Genomic DNA, 27,666 nt, shown 5'->3' with positions numbered 1-27,666 from the left:
ATGAAGATATTAATTAAGTTTTAAGAAATTAAATCATAATAATGGAGGTACATGCATCACAATTGTTGTACATACATGATTCTTAAATGTTAATAGAATTCGATAGATGCGGATGATGTTTCTCGTTAAAAATTTAGGATTACAAAAAGAGTTATAATATTTTACTATTGATTAAAATAAAATCGAAAAGATTCTCCCTTTTCGATTTTTCGAAAACGGAATCGAAAAATATTAAGCGCATTTATTTCTATTACTGGCAGTAATATTTATGAAAATATATTGATCTTAAAATATACGTGTATAAAATGTTCTCTTTGACATAGATACTTGATGAGTTTTTAATAAAATTCTAATGCCTGAGATGTTGGTAACATCAAAATATATGTTTTTCTTTCATAGATAATAAATAAATATATATAATTAAAAAATATACTCTTAAAATTTTAATAACATTAAACAATAGTTTCAAATTTAATCATAAAAGATAACCAAAATATTTTTTTATATTATGAACTAAACTTATATTCATTTGAAGAAAAATACTGAGGTTTAATATACAATATATTCTACAACACTATAACTCTTTCTTTTTGTATTTTTAGTTTTGTCTTTTTTGCTGTATTTCTTTTTTTTTTCTTTTTCTTTTTTTTCTTTTTTATAACATCATTCGATCATTATCTCTTAGTAGTTTTTTGAAAGGGAAATTCAGAATATTTTTTGTATTCAAAAGACTTTTGATATTGTACATTTTATAATCGCATATAATGCGATTATTTAAACATTACGATAGGATTTAACAAAAAATTCAAAACAGTTTTTACACCTAAATAGAGATCACTTAAAATCGAACTAATCGTTACATGATATTTGTAACGTTTGTAAGATTTTAAATCAATAGAGTGGCATGCAAGACAACCAATTTCTTCTAATGCAATATGAGGCTCAGATCCACCGAGTAACGATTCATCTTCTAATCCATTATTTAAGAGTGTACCGGAAAACCAAATTTTATCGCCTGGATATATATTTAAACTAAAATTAGTAAAAGAGTGATCTGCAACTAATAAAATTTCCGCATTGTTTCCCCACATGCCACTCTTCATTTTAACTGAAATCTCAAATTCATATTGATTCCAAGAAGGAAAGTAACATTTGTTTCTTCGTTTTTGAATGCTTGCAAAATGCCTACAATTTTCTTGCCTTAATTTATCATTCGAATCGCAATTATTTAGATATGGTTCACCATACATACAGCTAATTATATTTCTAATACTATCAGGCAGTTTATTAAATATTGCAGCTATATTATTTTTTATCGATTTTAACTTAATATTTGTTACATAACCTTCCCATGAAATTAATATTCCTTCTAAATCAGCACATTGAATTTGCACTTGTGCCTTGGACGATAACTCTTCCCATGCAGGTTGATGGCAATGATTTTGATATTGTTCCCATGAAAGTGATGAAACACTTTCATATGAATCTGGTTCTTGTTTAAATTCCATTATCATAGGCCATGATAAAAATATGCCAGCACTGATGCCCATGACTAACTATGAAATTATTATAGCAATTAAAAATTGTTTTTGTTATAACTCTTCAATTAATATATTTACCTGAATAACAGTAATTATCCAATTAAGTTTGGGAGTTCGAGTTTTTCTTAAATACCAAGAGGCAAGAAATGGCATTCCTCCCAATAAAGTAGTTACACCTATTCTCATTGCTAAATCACTTTCTGACAAATATTTAGCAGCAGCTATGATTGGCAAAATAATAGAGGCTAATCCAGCAAGTGGTAAAAAGAGAACCATACCAACTAATGCAAGAGCACCTCTAATTAGGCCGTACCATGTTGCACCTTGAGAACTAAATATCGCTATTTGCCACCAACTTAAAGTAACACAATGAGGTATCAAAGTTTGATAGGTTCCTCGCCAATTATCGCGAGCTGCCATTTTTGCGAATACTGCTGGAATCAGGAGATAAAAAACTGCACGAAAATTCAAACAAAATTCGATACCGTTACCAACAACATATGAAGCAAATGTTGGAACTCTTATATCCAAAAATCTCCAGCCTTGAGCAACTACAATATCTGTTTCGTATGGATACTTTGCTAAAACATGAACACCGAAACTGAAGAGAGCTAAAAAGTCTGGAAATTTGGACGAATCTTTCCACATAAAATTTAACAATGTTATTAACGTTAATGCAACCGCTATAATAGTAAATTCTGACTGAGGTGTCCATTGATGAGCAATAATAGGATAGGTCATTAAGTTTACAAGCAAAGCAAGAAAAAAATGACCATAAGGTTTAAGATTATTACAGCAAAATTGATATTCTGCTTCATCAGGATTTAGATTTCCACCAGAATAATTGAGGAATAAGCTAGACCAAACACGAAAATTATTAAATTCACGTTTTCGTTGTAACATTTGAAAAGTAGCAATAACCATAATAATAAAAGATAAATAATATAGAGCCATTGGTATAAAGAGTATAAGACTTTCTGTACCAAATAATGAATATAATAAGAGAAGTAACAATATATGGATGTTTGATGTAAAAAGAATCTTCTTAACTGACATTCCTCTTTGACCTAATGTTTCTATCAACCAAATATACAAACGTTTCAAGGAAGCAAGTGGATGAATAAGAGGCCTTTGTAACAATGGTATAGTATCTAATGCCATTTGAGAACGATCTACCATACACATAGCGTGTGAAACTATTGGGAGCATACCACGAGCATAACTAGCAGCAGCAGAAACAAGAGCTGCTTCTGTAATTTTCTCCCCTTGATGATCCATCCAATCTAAAAAAATAATTCCATAAATAAATCTTGGCATTTATTATATTTATAAGAACTATATATATTGTCTTTACCATGGTTATTACTTTCTTTATCTTCATCCTTTTTAGGTATACAGTCTTCAGGAAGCCCATTTTTAGGAAAATTATCACTTGAAATATCATTTATATCTTTCTGTGAATTATTGTGTAACACATTATTTGAATAAGAATAATTATAATTAGATGAATTTGATGCTATGTCTTTCATACGTCTTTGTAGTTGTTCTGTTGTGATAAAATCTTCACCATTTGATAGACTATCAATAAACAATATTATAATATTAATAAATCATACAGATATAAAAAAAATTATTATGTTATAATAAAATACCTAGTGAACATTTCTCTTGCTGCTTTTCTAGCTAATTTTTCATCTTGAGTCATATCAAGACAACTTTTAACATCATAATAATTATGTTGTGTGATACCTCGACCAGTGGCTAAACATTTTCTAAGAATATCTGTTGCTTCTAAATTTCCTTGTTCTGAAGCTTTTGTAAGCCAATATACTCCCAACTTTGCATTTTCTTCTTTATCCACATCTAAATCTGAATATATAATTTATATTAGCTCACTAATTTTTAATAATTTTTAACTTTTAATAAAATGCATTAAATATATTAAAATTCATATATTAATTCAAATATGAATAAAAATTTGCATTGTTACCACATCTTTCTTCTAATAATTGTTTTGCTAAAACTACTTGAGATTCTGGACAACCATCTTCAGCCAACTGAGACCGTAGTCTTCTAAGAGATCCTCTTGGCCCATCTAAAATTATACAATTGAATCATTATTCCCTAAATTGATAAAAAAAATAATTTTTTTTCTGATAAAAAGAAATTAATTGCATTTTACCCATTTTTTCTTACATAATTCAACTCTTATGTTATTCTACAATAAAAATCATATCATTAATAATTATAATTTTTTCTTTTTTTTTTTCTTTTTTCAATTTTTCATCTGTCAAATTTTATTTCAAAGAATAAAGCATTATATATTTGACATTTTTCTAAAATTTACTTATATTTCACATCTATTATTTAACATTTATCTTCATTATAAATGTATAGTATTATTTAAATAGATATGTGATTAAATTGCAAAAAAAATGAAAATTTCTATGGAAAAATAAAAGATGAAATTGTTGCGTTACCATGCAATGTCCATTGTTTTCTACCAGATCTACCAGACAATGGTACAATACCAGCCATAGCTCCAAAAATTGGAAAAATTGCTACTATGATACTTTTACTTTTATTATTAGTTTATCGTAATATTAAATTATTCACTATCAAAAACTTATATTATATTATAACATTGAAAATTTCTTAATAAAACGACTGTTAAAATATTAGCATAAAAACATGATTCCATATATTACGCATGCGCAATTACTAAAAAAGGTTAGGTTGTTGTATAAACGTCAAGAAACATATTAAAATTAAAATTAATAAACGCAAATAAATTCAAATATATTTTTAATTTAATAAGATATTTAATAATTTTTTATTTATCTTATTTTTAATACATTATGAAAGATATTATTATATTAATCTATTATTAATTCTGATTCATATTTCTTTATATTGCAAATTGTTTATTGTGTATTTGCTTGCAAAATTTTGTAAATTTTATATTAAATTTAATAAGGAATTCTTATATTGTTTTTTTTTCACTTTATTTTAGAAAATTTTAGAATTAAAATAATTTTGAAATTGGATTCGAAAAATAGGATAAAGGAATTTGATTGCACGGATTTTAAATAAAAAACATTTAGTTTAGAAAGGTATGTTTTATTAATTAATATCATATGGCACCATTGTATTTATACATTATAAAATGTATATTGTAAAACTAATTAAAAGTTAAATTTAAATATTAAATATATGTATATTATACACATTTTTCTAAATGATTTTCTTAAATAGATTATATAAAAAGGATTTTTTTATATAATATGCTAATTTGCTATATTAATTATGGTATCTCTTAAGTTAAACACACGTTTTTACTATATCGTGATGCAATGTAAAATATTTTTTTTTTATTAACTTTAAATAAAATTTATGGTAGATATTACGATATCGAATTACGAAGCAACAGATAATATGGAGCCAGTTTTAATGATTTTGCGATTTTCCTTGTAGTTACGATAAAAAACCGTTACTAATTCAGCAAAACCACGTTTTTTCTGGCTCCTCGTGTAGTCAGAAATCTGCTCGAATGCCGACTCTGAGAAATTAATAACGTAAATAACTTTGATAAGCACGAAAATTATCGATTGGTACTTACAAATTGCTTGGTCCAGTGTAAGGTGGTGGATTTGGTCGAATATATGGATTGCAACGTTCATTAGAAATTCTAAAAATAATAAAGAAATTCTAAAATATAAAATCAAAATATAGAACTATTGAGCTATCAATAACAATAAGAGATTTACGATTGACATATTTCTTATCCTAAATTAAAAAAATATATATACCTGGGACTTGGTAGCAAAGAATCATTAGGACTGGAAGGTTGAGCGGAGAGCGATTTTAAAATACCTCTTTCGGCAGCATATTGGACCATTTGTATATTATTGCTAACTCCTTCTCTCGTTGAAGTTTCTCTCTTTTCTCTACAAAATAAATCAGATCAGGATATTAATCACCTAAAAAACTTGAATAATATATAATTTTTTTCAAATCAAATAAATATTTAAAAATCATTTAAAATTATTAATATTTGCATTTTATTAAAGATATTAGTATAATCAAGTTAATGTGAAAATCAAGATATATATTTGATTTTTTGCCATAGAAAATATTAAATAATTCATAGAAATATTTTTCAGATTCAGAATCGTTCCTATGGAGGAAAAGAAAGAAGGAAAAATTAATCTTTTTCTCGGTGCACGTTTAAATGAATAATACAAAAGGGATACGGTATGAAAAAAAAAAGGTGGGAAATTTATATCGAAATTGGCCAAATGGATTTCAAGTTTAGGTAAACTTTGCATTATCGTTATATTCTTTTTTATGAGTCATATCAATGATGACGCGCATACGTACTATTCCTGTTTTCGCATAACCCGTATTATCTGTAGCTTAATTACCTTGATCATATATGTAGATCACGAGCTGTGACCCTCTTGTATATCATAATATGTACGTAATTTAGTTTCACCGTCGATCATTGTTGCAATTATACACGATTTACGTATCGTCGTGAATATATGACATTCAAATCAGATTATTTTGCGCAGATATGCGATTCCACACAATGAGATCTTAGGATAAGCTTCAGATATATATATATATACATATTTCTAGCATGTCGGGAATACGATTAAATGCAGTCGAAGCAGATACGTAATATAGATAAAATCCTATCGAGGTAAATCACACATGTACTACTAGGTTTTTAAATGAAAATTATTAAAATTAGATTCCGTTTTTAAGAAAACAAATACGTTTATAGACTCGTATTATACCATCGATTATATTAACGTAATTGCTTTTTCAAAGGAACGATGTAGATAATTATAAATGGGATGAATCGTTCAACTGTTATAAAGTATCGAGCGATCGCAAACCATGAACATTTCCAACGAAGATCGATCGCTAACAATACTTTTTCTTTTCTCGTCACATGTATTTACGCGATCATTAGAAAGAATATAATGCAAAATAGATATATGAAATGTGTTTCATCATCAAGCTTAAACTTGAAGGAAGAAGAAAAAGTGATAGGTAAAGCAATAAGAGAAGCACGAATAATCGGTGACGCGATCATTCAAGGTCATTCGTTTATAAATAGACCCCATTTACGTTTTATGGCGTTAGATTTCGTCTACATTTAAACAGAAATTCTGCATTTGTCAACGCATCTTGCTGAATTAAGCGCAACACGAGCTTAATTATTACTCGACGATTTTCTAATCGATCGGGAACTGGTTTAACAATTCCGGTTGCGTCACGTAAGCTTGATATCGCATAACAAGCGATTCTTGTTTTTTTTTTTTCTCTCGTGCAACGCCTACACGATATTTATTATAACAGGATAAAAGCAGCGATCTTCCGTCTTCTTTATATGAGAACGAACGATGAAAAAAAATTTTTTTCAAAACGACTCGATCGATTTTAAATATTTAACTTGTCCACTTTTATTGATTGGCGCACAATATATAATATATATATATAGTGCGCATTCCTGTTAGCTCAAATGATTCCGTATCTCGAACAAGTAGTTAGTCGTGGCCAAGAGGATTAACGATGCGCTACATGCTTCAATGATAAGTGAACTGTGTATATTAATCGACGTACGTTGTGGCACACAGGTCGCGATGTAACCCGATTTCTATTTATACATTATAGTTGCCATTACACGCGCATTTCTAAGAGAAAAATCGCCCATTTATTTATATTTACAAATATTGTACTACTGCTATTTTCATCCAAAAAATCATCCACTTTTATATCCGTTTCTCGGAAATTCTATTTCTTCGTCAAATCTCGAATTCAAACGTAACCAATTAAATTTATATTTATCGATACGTCGTTTTATATATGTATCATTATCATATATAAAGAGCACTTATAATTTCGCCTCGTACAGACAGCGGCCGTTCATGCTTATCAAGCACGCGATTCGCCGTAACCGTATTTTCGATCGCAACGTCCAGCACGTTACTACTTGACCAGATATCGCTAGCCTGGTTTATGAATGAAACCAGTTGTAGTAGCAGCCCCCTCTATCCGCTCTTAACGCCCCTACCACTTGTATCCTCATACGTACTGCTATACATCGGAATTTATTTCTCGAGCACGTGCCTCGTATAGAATGACAAATATTTCACTTTCGACATTCTTTCGATCACCGTTATTCACGTGTTACACTTCGATTTTATTATAATAAAGAGATGAAATTTTCGAATATTGAGAAATATATATATACTTACATTTTCTCGTGATCCAGGCACAAGAGCGTGCTGAGCAAAGCGGCCAACACGAGAAACAGAACGACGGACACAAAGATCGTGGTGGCAATTTCCTCGAGGTAACTTCTCGCGGGAATGCTCGCTTTGCTCGACCTGGCCCATCGCCACTCCGTGTGCTCGGAAATTCCTTTTACATCCGATCCAATGTTCGGCCCTCGTCTCGCGCTTTCTTGCTGCAGACTCTGTTGCTCCTGTTCGACCTGAAACGTCGATTAATCCTCGAATTTCTGATGTTTCGATTCGCACGAAACTCACCAATCTGAACGAGCACCAGTCCAACGCGAACCTCGCCTCCCTGAACAGCCTCTCGACGCTGGTGCGCTTGAAGTCTCGAGGGCAGGAGCGCAATTTCCACAAAGGTTTTACCTCTTCCTGCAGCTCGTTCAACTCTTGGGAGAACGGCGTCGAGCTTCCCAGCCTTATGACAACTCTGCCAACGGAGGAAAGGAAAACGAAGGGCGTTTTAAAAATCGCTTTAAAAATCCTCGCGGATAAATTACACCTGCGCGCGTTCGTGTACGTGTTCCACGGCACGTCGAACGTCTGGCCTAGGCGTTTAAAGGTTGCGTCATGATTTTCCTGTTTGTGCATTGCTTCCCGTTATCCCGTTATCTCGGTCGAAAGTCAGGGATAATCTCGCCCGCCGAGAAACATATAATTTCCATTTCGTCTCGATTCGGCCGATGACATTTAGACCATGACGAAGTGTTTTTTTTTAAAATTAATTTTTCTCCTCTCCAAACCAAACGCCTCTCTCGTGTTGGAAATTTTTATGATGGTTGAAAAAATTATCGTTGAAATCGTTTTGATTAATTAATTAATTGGCGCATCATGAAATTGAAAGATTCGATTTTAATTATATGCCTTAATAGACTTCTATCGTATTTTTGTTTTTTATTTTCCATTTTTACATCACGTATAAAAAATACGATGCATTACGCTACACGATGACTTCAATGAAACGGAAAATGTACGATTATAGGTTAATAAAAATAAAAGCGTCCGTGTATTGTACGAGATACGAGACAATTGGCTATTATAATTTTGCGAGATAAACGATGGAGGAGAAAATATATACAAAATTCTTTTATCGCATCCGTTCACAATTATTTCTTGGATATCAAAGGATATCGATGAGAAAGTTTTCATCTAGATACATTATCGCGTAATGCGGTGGGAGATATACCACTGTTGACGTCTAAAAAAGTAGGATGGTGGAGAGTAAACAGGCTAGCCGGAAGCCGTTTCAGTTAGTCAAGTTGGACAAGCGCGCATTTACATGTATTACGTTGCCAAGTTACTTGAATCGTGTCTGCGACTGATATAGTAATAATGTAAACTCAATAAGTGCGATTAACATATCGCGACATTTGTTTTATCACGTATATTTGTTTGATTTTTAATTATGTGTGTCAGTGTACATTTATTTATTAAAAGGATACATTTTATACTCTTCGATGAATATAATCATTTTGAATGATCGTCGAATAGAATTTGTTGGGGAAATTTTATTCGAAAAATTCGACTCGTTTCTCTCGATCTTTGAATACGATTCAAACATCGAGTAAGTCATCTTCATTCTACGAAATTTTGAAAAAGTTTTTGTCGTTACAAAGAAGAAAATTTTCGCGTCGATCTAAACCAGTGATTCTTAATCGGTGTTTCAATGTAACAATAGTCTCTCTAGAAAAATTATAAAAGCGGCGCATATTAAGTTTTATAATTCTTAATAAAAGGTATATTCATGTGTATTTTAGTCGACAGTTTTATGACCGTTCCATGAAAAACCACCGTGAAAAGGTTAAAAATTACCGATTTGAAAAATTATTTATATTCTTTTGGATATTTGGAAGAAACATGGAAATAACACGGTGATAAACGGAATATGTTAGAATCAGTCGAATCACTTCGATCGGAAATAAATTTCATGATGAAATGGAAAAAAGACGTTGTCATTTATTCGTAACAATACGCAGAATTCGAAGTTAACGCAAAAAATGAAAAGAATAAAAAAAAAACGTGATAATACGATTTATATGAATCACTGTTAATTATTCATAGCTACAAAATGGTTTTACAAAATCTATATTTTTCCATGTATATTATTTACGGCGAAAAATCTTGGAAAGGAATCACTCTTAACAAACAAAATTTGTTGCGATTTAAAGCCGGATTACGTAATAACGTAAGTGTTGAAAATGCGAATATTCGATGGGACGGTCTTTGTAATGTTTCCATAGATGACTATCTTTAATGACGCGTGCACTTTTCACAACTGTAGAAATTTTTCACGGATCGAGTATATATTGTCACCGCGATAACAATCCATGTCTATAACCATATCCGACGATGTAATAATTGCAAAATGGCAATTAGCCATTTGAAAAAAAATTCGAAGTGGGACGTGCGTCATAATGTTGTTTTCCGTTGATCGGTCGAATAATACGTCAGCGATATCGAAACGCTGAATCCCATTGAATCGTTCGATAATTATCATAATGGCTGACGATAATAGAATTGCATAACATATATATCGCGTCTAAATCTTATTTCTCCCCCTAATCTCGTCATACATTTGATTTTTACTTACCCTTCGCCTTCACTTGGCTTCAGAGGCAAACGAGCGCCAAGCTCGACTGCAGATGCTAAAAAAGTCACGTATAAATTCACTGCATCTTTCCATAACCTCTTTCTGTAAGTAAAGAGAGAGAGAGAGAGAGAGAGAAAAAAAGGGAAAGCTTGATCCAACACCAATATAGGACATCGGAAATCTTTTTTCCTTGAAGTTTATCGACAAACCTAAATATATCGAGAAGCTCGTTAGTTCTGTTCCGATTGAACATGTCCTCCACGTTTAGATTATCGATTTTTAAATGAACCTCGTACTTGGTCAGATTTTCTTTCTCGAGGACGTTCATGTCGAGAACTTTGTATCTAGTTTCGTAGGTATATTTGTTCAGACCTACAATCTCCAGCTAAAAATCACATTTTTTTTCTCGTTAAAACTAATTATTAATTAGTCCTAATGATATGAGACAAGACAGAAATCACCTGAAAATATTTTTGATTCTTGGGAGCAACACCGTATACAAAACCATGATGATCTCTTTTGCTATACGTATAGTGAATCCATGATGGAAGATCAGGCGCATTTAATAACGAGGGTTGATACGAGAATTGATCGAAACGTGCTGAAAGAAATAAACGAGTCATAGTCACAGTGACTCGTTAGTCATTGGGAAATATCTAGGTTAAAGTACTTATTTCTATATATTTTGAATAATTTAATTCCAAGTAATCATACTCATCGTCGCTCGCAGAAAGATTGCACCCGTTTCCGAGAAAGATCCGTGAAAAACAGTTCGATTCGTAAGCGTTACCAATTAATTAATGATGCGTCGCGTCCCATAGCGCCACGCCATTCGTGATTCTCGCATGACGTCGCGCTAGAAAGTACCGATATACACGTGACAGTGTCAGCTGTGAAACCGCGATACGATATTCGCTATATTTCTTCAAAGCGTGAATCGATTGGTATTCATAAGGCAATGCGAATGACGCGCGAAGGTACGCTTTAACTTTCAACCCATGAATCAAGATAACGGGTGACGACCGAAAATTGTCTACCGTTTGATAGGCCCTCATTTCTAGGTTATTTTCGTATGGCCGTTCGTTTCACAACTTCCGCGTGTAATGGTATATCGTTTCCGTGATGTCGGCGATGCAAATCTTTCTCGATGTCATTGTTTGTGATCAAATAATATCTTTCCTCCTTACCATCATCGTTCCAGTCGAAAGTCTCTGGTTTGATTGGAATAATGAATACCTCGGTCATTAAGATGCTCTCTGCGTTCACGAAGGCCACTATCGCCAATAATAACATTACTACGTTTGACAGCATGTTCATTGCTGTATCTGAAAAATAATGATAAATATCTTATTGTCACTCGATTAATATTTGATTAAACATTCGATTCTACAACTATCGCGAGTCTGCATTTTTTCGATTTCACGACCCTAATCTTTTCTGTGATCACGCGCAATCGTGGTCGACATTGGTATCATCGATTTTCTCTTACGATTTTTTTTCTCTTTTTCTTCGTTTCTCTCTGTTAGTTAGGAAATGTCCAAAAGTTATAGTGGAATGTGGAGATTTGTTGAAAATATCATGCCCGTTCGTTATCGACAATTGGACGATTCGAGGGACGAATGCTCGCGATGAAAATAGACGCGATAATTTCGTGGTCTGGCAGACGACAAACGAATCGCAGGAACCTCGTAAGAGACAGGCACACTGACAGCGCGGATCAGCTTACGGAACGTAAACTAGCCACTCGCGGAGGTGATACTTTACCGGAGCGAACGACACGTACTGTCGACGGGCAGGTTAAATCGATGCAATGTCAAGTCAAAAACTACGCTACAGTCCGTGCACAGTTCATTTTCTCTAACTTTGAATTTTTAATGACAATTATTTGAAATTATTATACGATTAGCGATAATTAACTAAACGTTCTCTCATCTTTTTTTCTTTTTTGTTCTTGACACTATTCCTGAGTACGTATAATTAAACGCACTTCGTTGAATTAAAGCAACTCGACTTATGATTTATCGTTGATCATTTGTTATTAATCCATTTTTATAGTGCATTTGAATACAAATTAACTTTAATAAAAAAAAACAAATTTTAAATAAAAATAAGATGTAAACGTAAACGGAGCATAAGAGCGCGTGCGTTTAGCCCTTCTCATGCGCAGCTGGAACATCGTTTCCGACAATCGTTTTCAGGAGCGTATGAATCATATACCTACCAATCCACGTTTCATTTTTATAAACGTTTTCATATTTTTTTTTTATCTTTCTATTCATATTTTTATTAAAAATTAGTTAAAATGAGTGAAACTTCTTATCACTTTATATAGTTTCAAGTTGTACTGTAATAGAGAAGAAATTTATTAAGCAAAATATACTTTTCAAACTGTACCTGTATCATTAAAATACTATAGATCTCCGATACAAATTTACAGCATCATGTCCCGCGCACGCGTATCCTTATCTGAACTAAACTTCCGTTTCGGTTATCGCAACGCTTTTAGTAATTCTCGATAATTTAGCAGCATATGTCTCAGAGAGTAAACAACTGGCGGAGAACGTAACCAAACAATTACAAACTTATCAATCAAGCAAAATTCTGTTCAATCGATTCATAAAGATGATCAGTTTTGATCAATTATTGTTTATGACTTCGCGAAAGCTTCGAATCGCGACAAGACTAACTTGATTACGATCAAATGTTACAGATTTTATTCGAAAATTTAGCTATAAAATAATATTCATGATTTTTTTAATAAATCGAAAATCAGAAAAAAAATTGCTACGTGGAAACGATATATATCTATATTGTGAAAAAATATCGAAATAAATCGATTAGTTCGCGTGTAATTTATATTCGATCAAGAATTCGATAACGAAGTTTAACCAGTTTTTCTAATGATTTTAAAGAGAAGCGCATAAGTGAAGTGTGTATGTCGTGGCATAGGATGGAGTAGCGTACGCCGAACGTGAATCACGGAAATGCATATTGTATCATCAATAGGGCCCAGAATCTTCACACAGCACGTTTCCGACGTGCACGGCACTGCCTATTGACGTCTGCAGTAGGCGTGGTTTTGCTGTGGCCGATAGAGGGATATATTTACCTCACATACAACTTTTCCCTCTGGTGCGCGAACGAGCCTCGCGTTATTCGATTAATAATGTGTATTTCCAGTGCGAGGTTTGATGCGACCGGTGCACGGCGCGAAACCGTGGCCACTCCTCGGCACAGGGGTTGATTCCTCCGGACACGCGGACCTTTCCCGGCCGGGGGTGACTTTTCAAATCTAATTATTCGATTCGAGTGCTCGTGTTAACGGAAAATCAAGTCGTCCGAGTTAGTGCTCGGTCTTGCGACGACACTCTCGACGCAGTGCAGTGTACTTGATTTGTGTCAATCCTTCTGACAATCTTTTACATTGATTTTTACATATTTTTTTCTACATTATCGTCGATGTCCTCGTGATTATCGAGTAAATTCGATATTTATCTTTTCTCTTCAATTATAAGACTGTGCGCTTCTTTCAAAACTTTCCCTTCTTGACACATTGAAGAATGGCGGGTAATAGCGTTCCGGTCTTATTGGTCACTGCAAATGTTGGCAGTATTTTCGAGGAGGTGAGTGTACAGGATTTTTTTATTTTTCCTTTCTCTTTTTTCTTTTCACCACTTCACTAACTCTGAACGATCGATTGATCATGCCCCACAATTTACCTTCGAACGTGATACGACTTATTTCTTTCATCTTCTTTCATCATCTTTTCTTTTCTTTTTTTTTTTCTTTCAGTTTGGAGTCAGCAGCTTTGCGCGCGTCTTTTGTATTATACTATACCGATAATATGCTGCTGATTCTTATTTGTTCTTTACAATCACTCTTCATTCATCATTTTTCTCTTTTGTTTTTCTCATTATGCTGACCGTAAAACGTCATGATTCTGCATATATTAATCGTATTAGTAATGTTAACGTGCATAGAATCAATGACAGAATCATCAACGATCTTCCGTAATTACACCTTTCTTGTTACTCTCGTGATTTTAGATCGAATTAAATTATGCCTTTCATTCGATTGATTGGTATATATGAATTAATATACATGCATAACATATATACATTAATAACATTAACATTGCGTGATTTTGCATTTGCGTGATCAAGATTTAGATTTGATTTTCCATATTATAGATCAATAAATTTAATAAAATAGCGATGTATGGCAGAATATATATTTTTAAATTTCATGTAATTTTTTTTCTCAATTTAAATTTTTAATCGAAACATATGATACATGTAACACATATAAAATGCGTGTCCTTTTTACAGCCTAGCGTGATGTTAAAAATTTGGACGGAAGAATTTTTATCTGTAAGTATTATAGATAACATGCGTTGTCATTGCGTAAATATAACGAGTATTTACATTCATAAAGAATACTTTTCAGACTATACTGAGGTTGGATCCAAAATTTATTGCACTGCACTGCCAAGAAGTAGGTGGAAAAAATTATGAGCACAGCACCAGACAAGTGGAAGATTTTGTTAGGTAACTTTCTATATTTTCTTTTTTATTTAAAAAATTCTTCTTTATCTGCTCAATCATTAATAATTATATCATATTAAGGGTAAAAAAAAATACTCCAGTTAAAATCTTGTTAAGGTAAAGCTTCTTGAAAGGCTTCTTTCTGACTAAAGAGCTCTTTAATCAAAGTCACAGTTGCATAACAAAATACATGACAATATTTATTCAAATATTATTGCTTCTTAAGTACATGAAATATTTATGGAATAGCATACAGCAGGAGGTATCAACAAGCCTTTTTAAAACTATACTAAGATAAATAGGTTTCTCTGATCATGATATTGAATGTGATTTAATGCATAAGTGGCAGAAAGGGATAAAAATAGATTATCACGCATGGTTCTATGGTTGAATGAACCACTTCAAAAGATGAATTTATCGAATGATATTCATAGGGGAGTAATATAAAAAAAATATGTTTAAAAATATAGTAAATCTTCAAGTTATTGTGTTAGCTTTAACATTTATACTTTTCTTGTAGAGTTTAATTTCATTTAAGAGGTTCTTTGTTGCAGATTATTAATGTCTTCCGAAGAATTAAGGCTGTTTGATAAAATTAGAGTATTCTTAGATGAAGACTATTCATCTGCTGAACATTTTACGGTAAGCAAAAAGCAATTAATGATAAAAAAAATATATTTCATTATGGATAAAATTTTTTTTTGTAATTATTCACAATATTTATATTTTTCAGGCACTTGGAAATTTTTACTTTGTGCATGAATCTTTGAAAAACGTTTTATTATGGGATTTCCAAGGTATGACATAATGTTTGATTAATATGATTAATAAATTAAAATAATTCAAATTATTATTATAATTTTAGAATGTACTTTTATATCCGTAAATGGAAAGGAAGTTCATTCTGGTAACATAGAAGCAGTCACAACCAAAGAAAAAGCTAAGTTTCCTCAGGAATTCTTTCCAGAATGTAAGTGGTCCAGAAAAGGATTTCTAAGGACACGATGGAGTATTAGTGGAACAGTTTTTGATCTCATAAACATACATTTATTTCATGATGCCAGTAATTTTATTGCTATGGAAACAGTAAGTAATTAGAATTTATGTTATAAGATGTTTTAATAATTGATTTATTCATTTTGATAATTTATTTTCAGTTTCCATCCGTATATAGTAAGACGCGTAGAAGAGCACTCGAGCATACATTAGATAGGTTTCATAATGATAAATATTCAAATGTACCATACTTTTTATTTGGAGACTTTAATTTTAGGACAGATACAGCCGGTGTAATTAAAGTAAGTATGAAATAAAAAATAATTATATTCTCATTTAAATAATAAAATTAAAGTAATTTAACTTTTTCTTTTATACAGAAACTTACAGAAGATACTCAAGAGAGAAGGTTATCAAACAAAGGAAGCATTTCAAAGTTACAATTTCATAATAAAGACGATGATCTCATATTAACATTAGGAAAAAAAGAATTTTCTCATTATGAGCATCAGAATGTTTTTGTGAAAAATAGTGGACAATGGGTAAGTAATTCGTAACTCGAATTTCTCATTGTATAATGTTACTTATAATACTGCATTGACGATTAGGAAGACCATAATGAAATTACCAATATTTATATAGCTACGTGAATATGATAGAGAGCTGGAAGACTTTGATGGAAGATTATTTGAATTTCCAATTAAATTTGTACCCAGTTATCCATTTGAAGAAGATATCAATGAAGGTTCAAATTATATGCAAACAAGAGTACCGGCTTGGTGTGACCGTGTTCTACTGAATCCTACCGCTAAAATGCTAGTCCAAGATGTACGAGATATCGTTTATTTAATTATATCTTTTTTAAATAAATATATTTTTATACAAATAATTCTTTATATAATGCAATTATTTATTTATTTTTTTTTTTTAGATATCATCACCTGATGCTGTGGAATATGGAATAATAGGTCCAACAACTTGTATGGGCGATCATAAGGTGAGTCAATCTTTTAATATAAAAGGAAAGACATTAGTTCGTTTTACTCTTATTATGCTGGGTTAATATATTTACACACTTCCTAGTTATTATTCTGACGATTCATTCTTTTAATTATTATGGTGCAGCCTGTTTTTCTGGAGTTTCGAATGAATCTCTAAGCACTAAGGTACCTATCTATCAACTGTCTGCTTACTTTTATCTTGATTTTTTCATATAGTATCCTCTATTTCTTCTGATATTTCATTCCTCTATTTATACAACTAGAAGCTTGTTAATGTAGTTGGTTCAGTATCTTTTTTTAAATTCACTTTTTTAATAATTTACAATTTCATAATTCTACTTGGCCTTTTTTATACTCGTTGCTGTTGAAAACAGAAAAAGTTAAGTATATTTTATTAAAAGTATGGATTTCATTGCTTCTTCAAATACATTTTACTTACAATTAACAAGATTAAAATAAGTTATTAATCTAAAAACATTCTAATATTGAAGAATATTAATGTATACTGAAAAAAGTTTGATGTTCATCTTTATAATCAAAATAAAATATTTTTCAGAATTCTATTAAAACTTTCAGCACCATTTCTATAATACTATATTAAAATTTTCTTATCGTATCGTTTCCCTGAATTAAATTAATGTTAGTTAGACTTTTTATAGAATCCTATCATATGAAGAATGTCCCTCTCCATTTCTTCATAGAGATGCACGATAATACATAAGGATCGTCCATTTTTTCCCGTTTGCAGCCAGTCTATTTGAGGGCTAATCTCATCGTGGACGAAGGTATGATAAACTGCTGCAGCTTGCCGAGTGCACCTGAGTTTTGCTTTCGAGTGCCAAACAATTACGTGGAATTGTTATCCATGTTGCCTGATTACAGTAGTTGCGTTAGTGGACGAGTCAATTATACGGATCGTTCAACTAATCTGTTGCACGCAGCACCCATTAAGCATGATCCTTATACCCCGGATAGTATGGACAGTCCAAGTCCAAATGCTATAATAATACCTTCGAGTGATGCTCCAGATGTAGACATAGATATGAACAATACGTCTATGTCACATTTTGCACAGACGTCGAATATCAGACGTTTGGACAGAGCTGTGTCGCCAGCTCTCTTGAAATCCAAATTAGAACTAATCGTTCAGAGTAAAGGACAGGAGACGGACATGGATCAAGATACTATTGATATTAAAAAAAGTCCTAGTGATTATTGTCTACATTCGTGGTCCAATTCCGAAGAACAACAATGGACTGCGAGAACGAATAGATGTAATAGCGATGTATCCTGGCAAAGATCCCATCTGTTAACTGAAGCTTGGATTCAAGGCAAAGGACAACAAGGATATCATTCTTTTGGAGATTTCATCAATCGATCATCCTTAGACTCAACTCCACCGAATGGTGAGGGTTTGCCTTCAGATTTAATTATACCAAGAATATCAATTATAAATGCTAGCAATTTTGAATCAAACGAGAGTTCTGTATACTTACATGACGATAAATATAGTAATTATTCAGATAAGAAACTGAGCACTTATTCAGACGACCGAACAAAGAGCTTGAGTGGTGAAGCGTTTAGTTCAGAAAAGTCGGATGAACTTTGCGATAAAACAGATGACGAGAGCAACAGACTGAATTTGAATACGAAAAAAATAGGAATCAATGAAAACTTATATTTGCAGAATATAAGTGAGCTTATAACAAAACAAGACAAAGATTCTTGTACAATGATAGTTAGTACAAATCTCTTTCAAACGGAAAATAAGTTGAGTAAAATGAACGAAGAGAGAATATTTGAAGATAGAGAGAAACGTTTAAATGAAATTATAGATACTTTACAAAATATAGAAGATAATAATAGCAAAAATCAGTATGCATTAGAAAAAAATGATGCATTGGTTGATAATATTAGTATTAAAAATAAAACTATAATTTCGGAGACAACATTAGAAAATGAACAAACTCCTGAAGTATTAAAAGACATTACAGAAACAGTAAGTCATCTTGGAATAAATAGAATGAAAGTTAAAAAAATCTTTATCCCAAAAATAAAGAAAGAAATAAAATTAGAGCAAAATAAATGTAATGAAACAAATGTATGTACAAATGTAAAAGATATTGATACAGGAATTAAACAAGCTGAAATATTAAGGTTTGATAGCAAAAATGAAATAATAGGATCACAACAAGTTACAAGAAGCAATTCTGTACAAAGTCAAAACGATAATACAGAGGACATTAAGTTAAAAGCATATAAATCTGATGCAGAAAGTTGCAAGGATAATATCATTAAAAAAGAAAGTAAGTGCCAAAAGTGTTGCTGCGTTATATCGTGAAAGAAACATTAAATATTCATAAACATGTTCCTTATTTAATCTTCATATTGTTATAGTCATCGTTCTTGATTGTCTCAATAAGAAATTATCACATTCAAAAAACGAAGGCGAACGAAAGTCAGTTTTTATAGCTCGCTCCACAAAAAATAAGAGATAATATATAAGAAAAAAGCGGTACTCTTTTAGTAACTTAAAATATCCCGCTTACGCTCTATCCAATAGCATTAATTTTCTATTGTACATGCATTCTATTGTACATGCATGTCGCAAGACGTTTTTATGTTCAAAGTGTCTTTTGCATGTGCATGATACTCTAACGATATCGTATCGTATCAACTGTTTTTTTAGTATATATTTGAACGATAAAGTTATGTATTATACATAGTATATTTTCATATTTTAGATGCGCAATTAAATAAACAGTATATATCATTGTTATGTAGTGATATATTATGTTATATTGTAGAAATTTTAATGAATCGAAATATTCAGATGATTGTGTCAACGTACGATTTATTATAAACAATGTTACCAGTATATGTAATAGAATCATAAAAATCCATAATGATCATGTTATCTTACTTTGTTAGATATTTATCGAATAAGTTTTTCAGATCTATCGAGTGTTACTTATTCACTTGAAAAAATTATTACCTCGTAATTTTTTTTAATTTTTTGTTACAATTATGTTTTGTTATACATTTTTAATTTTTGACCTATTGTTATCGCGAAAAATTCTATCCGCAATATGCATTTTCACCGAAACCGCGTACAAAAACATGTGCTTTTATGTACATCGTAATCCTTGCCAAATTTACTGTGTCCTATGATAGAATATTAGAAACATTACATTTAGATGCGATGCACGTAGTCCATTATTTGGATTCGACTGCCAAAGTTAATTTCGTTTTAGTTTATAAGAAGATATTGATATAGTAAATGTTAGTCATATATTGAGAGTTAACGCATTGTTTCTTTCATATGTCATATGTTATTATTTAATGCTTTCTTTCTTAATTTTCTACATTTCATTACAAGAAATTTCCTTCATGATGACGTTTGTGAAAAAGATTGTAAGAAAATAATATCAACAGAAGAAGAGATTCAATATCTTTACAAAAGATTTGAGCTATTATAATTATAATTATAAAATAATTTGCATACAGATGAACGTACGTACTTTTTGTCTTGCCAAAAAAAAAAAAAAAATATTCTACATAATGCGAGAAACAGTTTTGCAATACTAATGTTGTTAACCGTTTTCTTTACTAAGATTTCAAAACTTTATGTACTTACTATTAATAACAGGTAATTTATAATATTTATTTTGTCAAACGAATTTCAGATTTTAAATGTGAATATAATAAAATAATCGTAAATTCGAATTATTTGTATACAATCGATTTATCATGAATTTTGTCTTTGATCCTATTATGATTCGTAAAACGTTTTATTAGTAATTATTATTTTTTCCTTGCTTGTAAATATAAATTTATTTTTAATACAATCCAAAGTTGCTTTTTTTTATTTACATCCTTTAATTTATGTGGTTATCTTTTAATGTTATTCGCACGTTGCATTACAATACACTTATAATGTATTTCTTATCTGATAGAGCAGATCGAAGTAAAATTAAAAACAAATATTCGAAGTATCGAATTTATAGGAATAACTATTTAATAAAAGATCCTAAAAGTTAGTCTGTTTCAATTCTTATAATTTCTCGCCATTTTTATTGTTTGGAATTCGTCTTATGATATGTTTAAAGATATATTCTGAAATAAATATTATTAAATTTTAAAAGTTTTAAAGTTTTAAATTGATATTTGAATTTTTTGCAAAATAAATAAACTAATTGCGAATACAAAAATGAATATAAAAAAATATTGAAATATCTTACCTTTATCTGCTCTGTTGTCATTCTAAAACAGTTGGTCAATGATTAATTCTTGACTGCAGACATGATGAACGAGAAGTCCGAATCTGGTACGATGTCCAATTTGAGCAGTCGTGAAATATTCAACAATATCAATGACAACCATGGCAACAACAATAACAACGGCACGACAACCATTACAAGATATATTCATATTAAACATGCAGATTCGTCGGTTAAAATATTCCGAGAAACAACCGTTTGATATCGAATTTATAATTCATATGGATTTTCCATGTTATGGGAAAATATTTCATGAATTTATGGTTATGAAATTGCGATGCAACTAATCCTTCGCATAGATTTTAACCACATCGTTTTTAAAATATATTGATAACTGAATATCATTATTAAATTCGAATGCTTCGATTATCGATTTTAATATATCGATTATACTGAAAGAATAATCGTAAATCATCAGATGAATTTGCGTATGAATGAACTTACGTGATTCACTTAATTGAATACGAAATAACGTAATACAATTACAAAACATTTCGCTTACAACGGATGATCGACGTATATATCCGTGCATACCGTCAGTACGAACTGTTTTTCGCGCGTGTATATGAAAGCTTTGGGTAAGTTTACATGAAACTCAAAATACACTATTATGACCCATTAATTCAAAGTACGTCCTATTGAACTATACGATAGAGATGTTAGCATAGATAAAAGATGAGACTTTTTCGAGAATTGTTATTGAGATGAAATATATATCACATGTGCAATTATCATATTTCATTTGTTAAATGTCTTGGTGTTCCTACGCTACATTCTTTCGAATAGTTCTTCCTTGTAACGATATTTGCGTAATTAGACGATCACATATAAGATTCACGATAGAGAAAACGTTTTCATGGAAGATCGTTTGTTGTGATATTACCATGGTACCTCATTTTGTTGGAAATCGCGAAAGCTGAAAGAATAGTATTGCGCTACGATTGCTGCCAATATCGATTCCATTTCACCTTTTGCGATGTGATTCAATTATAATCGATGCGTTATATTTTTGAATTTCGTTGCAAAAAGTTAATGAGAATCATTTGCGAAAGAATGATTACGTATGAGGTAAAAAAGTAGAAAATAATCCGTTTCTATAATTGAAACCTCGTGCGTAATAATTCTGTTGCAATTCTGTAATATGCACGTCATTTTCTATTTCTCGACATTAATGTCGAGTTCCATTAATGAAAAGATTCCTCTTATCAGAAAGAAAATGGCTCCTATCGTTTAAGCTAATAATTTTTTTTTCTTTTTCATCCTTTTTTTTTTCTTGGCTATACTATTGGATAACAATATTTTCAACGCTTAAACAAATTATATATGTTATACTAATCTCTGATAATCAATTTACTCGAAATACTTCATTTACCATAATATCTTAATCCGATCCAATTGGACTAAATTTGTGGGTACATTCCATTAGCGTAACCACTAGCTAGGGAACTCAAAGCTTATGAAAAATTGTCGAAAGATACTCGGATGTCGTTAATATAGAAGATACAAAGTTTAGACGTGTTAGATATTATATTCGCACGCAACATATCTATATTTCTCCATTGACATGCATATGATAAATATATATATATATATATATAAATATAAATATATATATATATACTTGTTACAAATCCCTTGCGGAAATTTACCGCTATTTAAAAATTTTAATCTTTCCACTGCCCCCTGGTTATATCTTTGATGAATTCATATTTTTCGGTGTTATATGGAAATATATATAAGAATGTAGTAACACCATACTTTATTATAGATTATGTTTGTCTCTTTCGTTAAATTTTCTATTAATTTTAATAAAGCGAAAAACGAATAATTGTGCTTCTACTCGAATGAAACAAAAGATTTATTAATCTTTTTTGTTTTGTATTTTCTTTTCTTTGCTTCGCAGAAAAGCGAAAGAAATTAATTATTTTGTAAAAAAGGTTTATATCGTTATACCTCAAAAAAATTGAGACGTATACCTACGACTGCTTTTAAATCCGTTCCATCTTATACACTAATTCGCATGTGTAACAATAGTGATAAAAATAAGCACGAACAGCTATTGTCAATAATCGTAGAAGCTAATTTGTTATCTTCAATAGTTGTATTCGTGCTTATTTAATGAAAAGTCGTAATATTGTTCGATGACATACACTCGATTATCATTTTGATTATCATAATTTCTCGTGTTTTTTTTTTCTTTTTTTTTTTGATAATTGTTATTTGAAATTATTGTCTGTTTTGTCAAAGTGTATGTCAATGATAATTGTAAGCCATTCCTCGAGTTAGCCATAAGCTAATTGAAAATAAAATGTACAATTCGATGATTAGAAATTTTGACGTGGTACCTGATCTGTTTGACCAACCGTGTATAACTACATTGCGATTGTTTCTCATACGTATCTATTCTGCAGAATTTCTAGGTATTTCATAAGTTAATAATATATCCTATAATTTCTAACAACAATTCATATTACAATATTCTCCTTATGCAATACCTAGAATACATTGAATTGTACATTTTATTTTGTTAATATGCAATAATTTAATTAAATCGATGTACGTATTAATATACAATATATAAGATTAAGAATTTGATGCTTTTATCAGACTGGTTTTAGAATCTTCCGCGCGGGCAAGTTTTTCGAGAAGATTTTTAAAAGGATCGTTGTTTAATTATCTCGTTATATCGAAGAATTGTCAATGAATTCTGCTTTTCTATATTTTCATAGTTTATAAAATAGTAGTGAATAAAACAAAAAAAAAAAAGAGAGAGAGAGAGAGAAAAGAAAAAATTAAGATCAATAAAAATGAAGAAGCTAGAAAATAAAAGAGAAATTTTAAAATTTTTAATAAAAATTCAATTATTGATGAAATTAAAATGAAAATTACACTATACTATCGAAATTCTTGCTTGCTCCGATACTTTACGAGAAGTTTTATGAGGAACATAATTATTTCTTCGACGGCAAGTAAACGTTGTACTTTTATAAATATGAATGTACTTATATTTTGTACTGACAGTACCTTGCAAAAGTATACATGTAATATGTTAAACGATGAGATTATATTGCGCGTGCACAATGTGCATAAATGTTGTAACTGATGCGCGTGGTATAAATGTTATGCACGTATGCAATACGCAATAGGGATATTTTAATTTAAAAAGTGACCAAAAATCTGTTGACAAAATTAAATACTCGTTATATTGTTTTATTGAGTCAAATGTATATTATATTGTAACACTTAATTCATGTATAGCGTAGAGAAAGAAAAATAAAAATGATCGTTTTACGATGTGTAGATATATACATATAATTTAATATATATATATATGTAATTTTTTTTAAGATAATTCCTTTATTCATTTATTTTTTATCGTTTAATATTATCAAAATTAACGAGACATATCGGATGATAAAATTATATGAATTTTTTAAATCTAATAAAATTATAGAAGAGAAATTAATATGGAAAAATTGAAACTCGTTATAGAGAGTATGTAGAGATAAATATTTTTAAAATTAAGAGAAATAAATATATATATAAAAAAAGTGTATAAGAAAATATATGTATAAAAAAATGTATGTGCAATATTGCAAATGAGATCTATAAAAAAAAAAAAAGATGAATAAACAGTAAATATTTTACAATTGTATAAAATTTGATCAAAAATTTGTAATATTAAAGAAATCTTTCATACTATCTCCTTTCCAATTATATTTTCCTAATACAAAATCGAATATTCAAGAAGCAAAATTTTTTTCTAAATTTATGATTTTGTAAGAGGAGAATATAATTAGCTGGAAGCAGATGTCATGTGAATTTTTTTTAGAATGTTCAAAATTCTACACTGACAAAGTTTTCAAATTTAAAAATTTTATATTAACAGAATATAATGTTAAAAGAAGTAGCATATAAAAATTTTCTAGAAGTTAAATAATATTTATATAAATAATTTAATATATTATTTATTTTATATTTATTTTAAACTTATCTTTTAATAGTTTTTAAATAGCTGTATTTTCAGAAGCAAATTTTTTTTGTAATATTTTATTTACACATTTAATAATAGAATTCTATTTATTTATGTGTTATATATCCAGAAACAAATATAAAAATACATATATATATATATATATATATATATATATATATATATATATATATATGAAATATGTATCAAATATGTATCAAGCAAATAAATAGAGAATTAAGGAATTAAATTTTGCTTTCTTTTCTTGAATACTTTTTAAGATATTTTTGATATTCAAAAGATAATACTGATTCTTAATTCTATATTATCTTATTTTTGAAAAAATATTTTTGATTTTTCAAAGATGGTATTATCAATTTTTACTTTATCCTTCTCTTTTTATTTGCTCTTTTTGTGTATTGAGTTTCATTTGCACTTTGAAGATGGCGCTGATTCCTTAATTTTTATACTATCTTTATCCTTCTCGCACTTTTCTTTATAATACTAATTTTATATTCTATTGTATACATTGGCTATGGTTTGGTATATTTACCATTAATTTTATCATTGGATAGAAGAGAATAAAGCCAAGAAACAAGTGAAGTTGATATAAATATTAATTTATTCTTAGTTAAAATAATAATAAAATAATTTAAAAATGAGTAAGGCTCATCCTCCGGAGCTTAAGAAGTAAGTTTATAAGTAAATTTTTCGTTCATAGAGGTTATGTTAAGATTGAATATTAATTTATATATATTTTAAATAAAATAAAATATATTAAAATTTTATTTTATTTTTTTTTAGATATATGGATAAAAAATTATCATGTGAGTATACATATTAAATATTTTTAATTATAAAATTATATTAATATATAAAATAATATATTGCAATAATAATATTGCAAATATATATATTAATATATATTAATATATAATTCGTGAAATTTATCTCTTTTCTTAGTAAAATTAAATGGAGGAAGACACGTTATTGGAATTTTACGTGGATTTGATCCATTTATGAACATGGTTATAGATGAAAGTATTGAAGAATGTAAGGATGGTACTAAAAATAATATTGGAATGGTGGTAAGATAAAAATTTATTTTTTAATAAGAAGAATTAAATTTCTGTTGATTTAATAAATGCATTTTATTATTGTAGGTAATACGTGGAAATAGTGTAATAATGTTAGAGGCTTTAGACAGGATATGAATCAAAATAAAAAAAATCAAACATAACAAAAACATAAAACATAGATGGAACTTATATTCTTAAAGAAATAATTGATTAATTTCATTATGCAATATTAACATTATATTTATTCAACATTCATAAAATATATTCATGATTAATATTTTTTGTTTAAAAAGAAAAAACTATTTTGAATAAATAATTTTGATATTAAATAATGATTTATTTTTAAAACCTTTTATGTAAATACAATACAACAAATAGTTTTTTACGATATATTTTTTCAAGATATTATTATTTAACATAGTATTTTAGTAATTTTTATTTCAAAAATAAGTTTTTCAATATTCTCTATTACAAATATATTTTCATAACACAAATGATATTTCCAAAATTTCTTTCTATTTTTTATCATATCTTTTGTGCACTGAGAATTAGTAATATTAAATGCACAGATAATTTTCATTTATAATCTTATTTTCAAATAAAAGTATTTTATTCATTATATAATTGCACTAAAATTGTTAATATTTTTTATTGTCAGTTTAAAATGATGAAACAAATTATTTAAATCAATATTATCCATAATTATCATTTATTTTTATGAATTAACTGTATTTATTTATATAAGGAACATTAAAATTTTGAAGGCACATAATATTCATTTTCCTGATTAAGGAACTTTATATTTTTGTAAAATTTTTAATCTACATTTTTATTAACATTCAGAAATATATTAAAATAAATTTCAAAGCTCAAATTAGCTTTTTATCTTATTCTACATACTAAATTCATCAAACAAAAAAGTACTTATGCATTTAATATTATTTCTAAAAATGAATTTTTTGAAGAATATATTATAGATTTTTTTTTTGAAAAAAGATGATTCAATAATAAAATGTGTATAAATATATCTATTGTACATTAATTTTAGCCTATATAAATGAATACTTTTAAGTAAACAACTACTAAATTAAAAATAAAAGGAACACAATATAACTTATATGTATTTATACATCAGAATAATGGCATTTAACTTCTTTTCCGTATAAAATACTCTTACATTTAATAACAAATTTTCTGATTCTAAAATATAAACCATACGATTTCTCTTTTTTTGTGCATTTTAAGATATGTGTAATCATATTTTCGTCCACGTGCATAATTATGATTTCATTTTAGTATATAAAAATTTCTTAATGTGCTTAAATTTATGTTAAAAACGACAAACTTTTACATT

The 27,666-nt window shown here is 29.4% G+C and overlaps 4 protein-coding genes across 13 annotated transcripts; 2 read left to right on the top strand and 2 right to left on the bottom strand.

The window, feature by feature from the left end:
* Positions 1–642: 642 nt before the first annotated feature.
* Positions 643–4,259, bottom strand: LOC552818 (wolframin). 2 transcript variants are annotated; one of them, XM_625193.6, is made up of 6 exons: positions 4,022–4,259; positions 3,532–3,636; positions 3,194–3,410; positions 2,896–3,119; positions 1,620–2,824; positions 643–1,556 (listed from the first exon to the last, which is right to left on the bottom strand). In XM_625193.6, exons 1-6 carry the CDS (start codon positions 4,077–4,079, stop codon positions 771–773), a joined length of 2,595 nt encoding a protein of 864 aa, XP_625196.1. In that variant the 5' UTR covers positions 4,080–4,259; the 3' UTR covers positions 643–770. The 2 variants fall into 2 exon arrangements, with proteins under 2 accessions (XP_625196.1, XP_016772023.1); XM_016916534.2 differs by lacking the exon at positions 4,022–4,259 and adding an exon at positions 3,724–3,776.
* A 614-nt stretch (positions 4,260–4,873) lies between these two features.
* On the bottom strand, positions 4,874–21,240 carry LOC724251 (alpha-sarcoglycan). 6 transcript variants are annotated; one of them, XM_016916795.2, is made up of 10 exons: positions 21,222–21,240; positions 11,627–11,764; positions 10,901–11,040; positions 10,649–10,824; positions 10,440–10,541; positions 8,105–8,279; positions 7,811–8,049; positions 5,351–5,488; positions 5,161–5,229; positions 4,874–5,100 (listed from the first exon to the last, which is right to left on the bottom strand). In XM_016916795.2, exons 2-10 carry the CDS (start codon positions 11,754–11,756, stop codon positions 5,076–5,078), a joined length of 1,194 nt encoding a protein of 397 aa, XP_016772284.1. In that variant the 5' UTR covers positions 11,757–11,764; positions 21,222–21,240; the 3' UTR covers positions 4,874–5,075. The 6 variants fall into 6 exon arrangements, with proteins under 6 accessions (XP_016772284.1, XP_016772282.1, XP_016772279.1 ...); XM_016916793.2 differs by lacking the exon at positions 21,222–21,240 and adding an exon at positions 13,549–13,806; XM_016916790.2 differs by lacking the exon at positions 21,222–21,240 and adding an exon at positions 12,204–12,593.
* On the top strand, positions 13,632–24,560 carry LOC406096 (type I inositol 1,4,5-trisphosphate 5-phosphatase). Of its 4 annotated transcripts, none has more exons than XM_026445260.1 (12): positions 13,632–14,062; positions 14,768–14,809; positions 14,886–14,986; positions 15,538–15,625; positions 15,717–15,780; positions 15,849–16,069; positions 16,141–16,281; positions 16,360–16,521; positions 16,622–16,807; positions 16,911–16,976; positions 17,729–19,286; positions 21,281–24,560. In XM_026445260.1, the coding sequence occupies exons 1-12, from the start codon at positions 14,000–14,002 to the stop codon at positions 21,460–21,462; spliced, it is 2,874 nt and encodes a 957-aa protein (XP_026301045.1). In that variant the 5' UTR covers positions 13,632–13,999; the 3' UTR covers positions 21,463–24,560.
* Positions 24,561–25,746: 1,186 nt separating this feature from the next.
* On the top strand, positions 25,747–26,479 carry LOC552827 (probable small nuclear ribonucleoprotein G). The gene is made up of 4 exons (XM_625202.6): positions 25,747–25,923; positions 26,038–26,060; positions 26,197–26,321; positions 26,397–26,479. The coding sequence occupies exons 1-4, from the start codon at positions 25,892–25,894 to the stop codon at positions 26,445–26,447; spliced, it is 231 nt and encodes a 76-aa protein (XP_625205.1). The 5' UTR covers positions 25,747–25,891; the 3' UTR covers positions 26,448–26,479.
* The last annotated feature ends 1,187 nt before the right edge of the window (positions 26,480–27,666 follow it).

Source organism: Apis mellifera, linkage group LG15 (assembly GCF_003254395.2).
Source record: "Apis mellifera strain DH4 linkage group LG15, Amel_HAv3.1, whole genome shotgun sequence".
NCBI lineage: Eukaryota > Metazoa > Arthropoda > Insecta > Hymenoptera > Apidae > Apis > Apis mellifera.
Note: the sequence above shows the minus strand (reverse complement) of the source record. Positions and strands in the feature narration are given on the sequence as shown.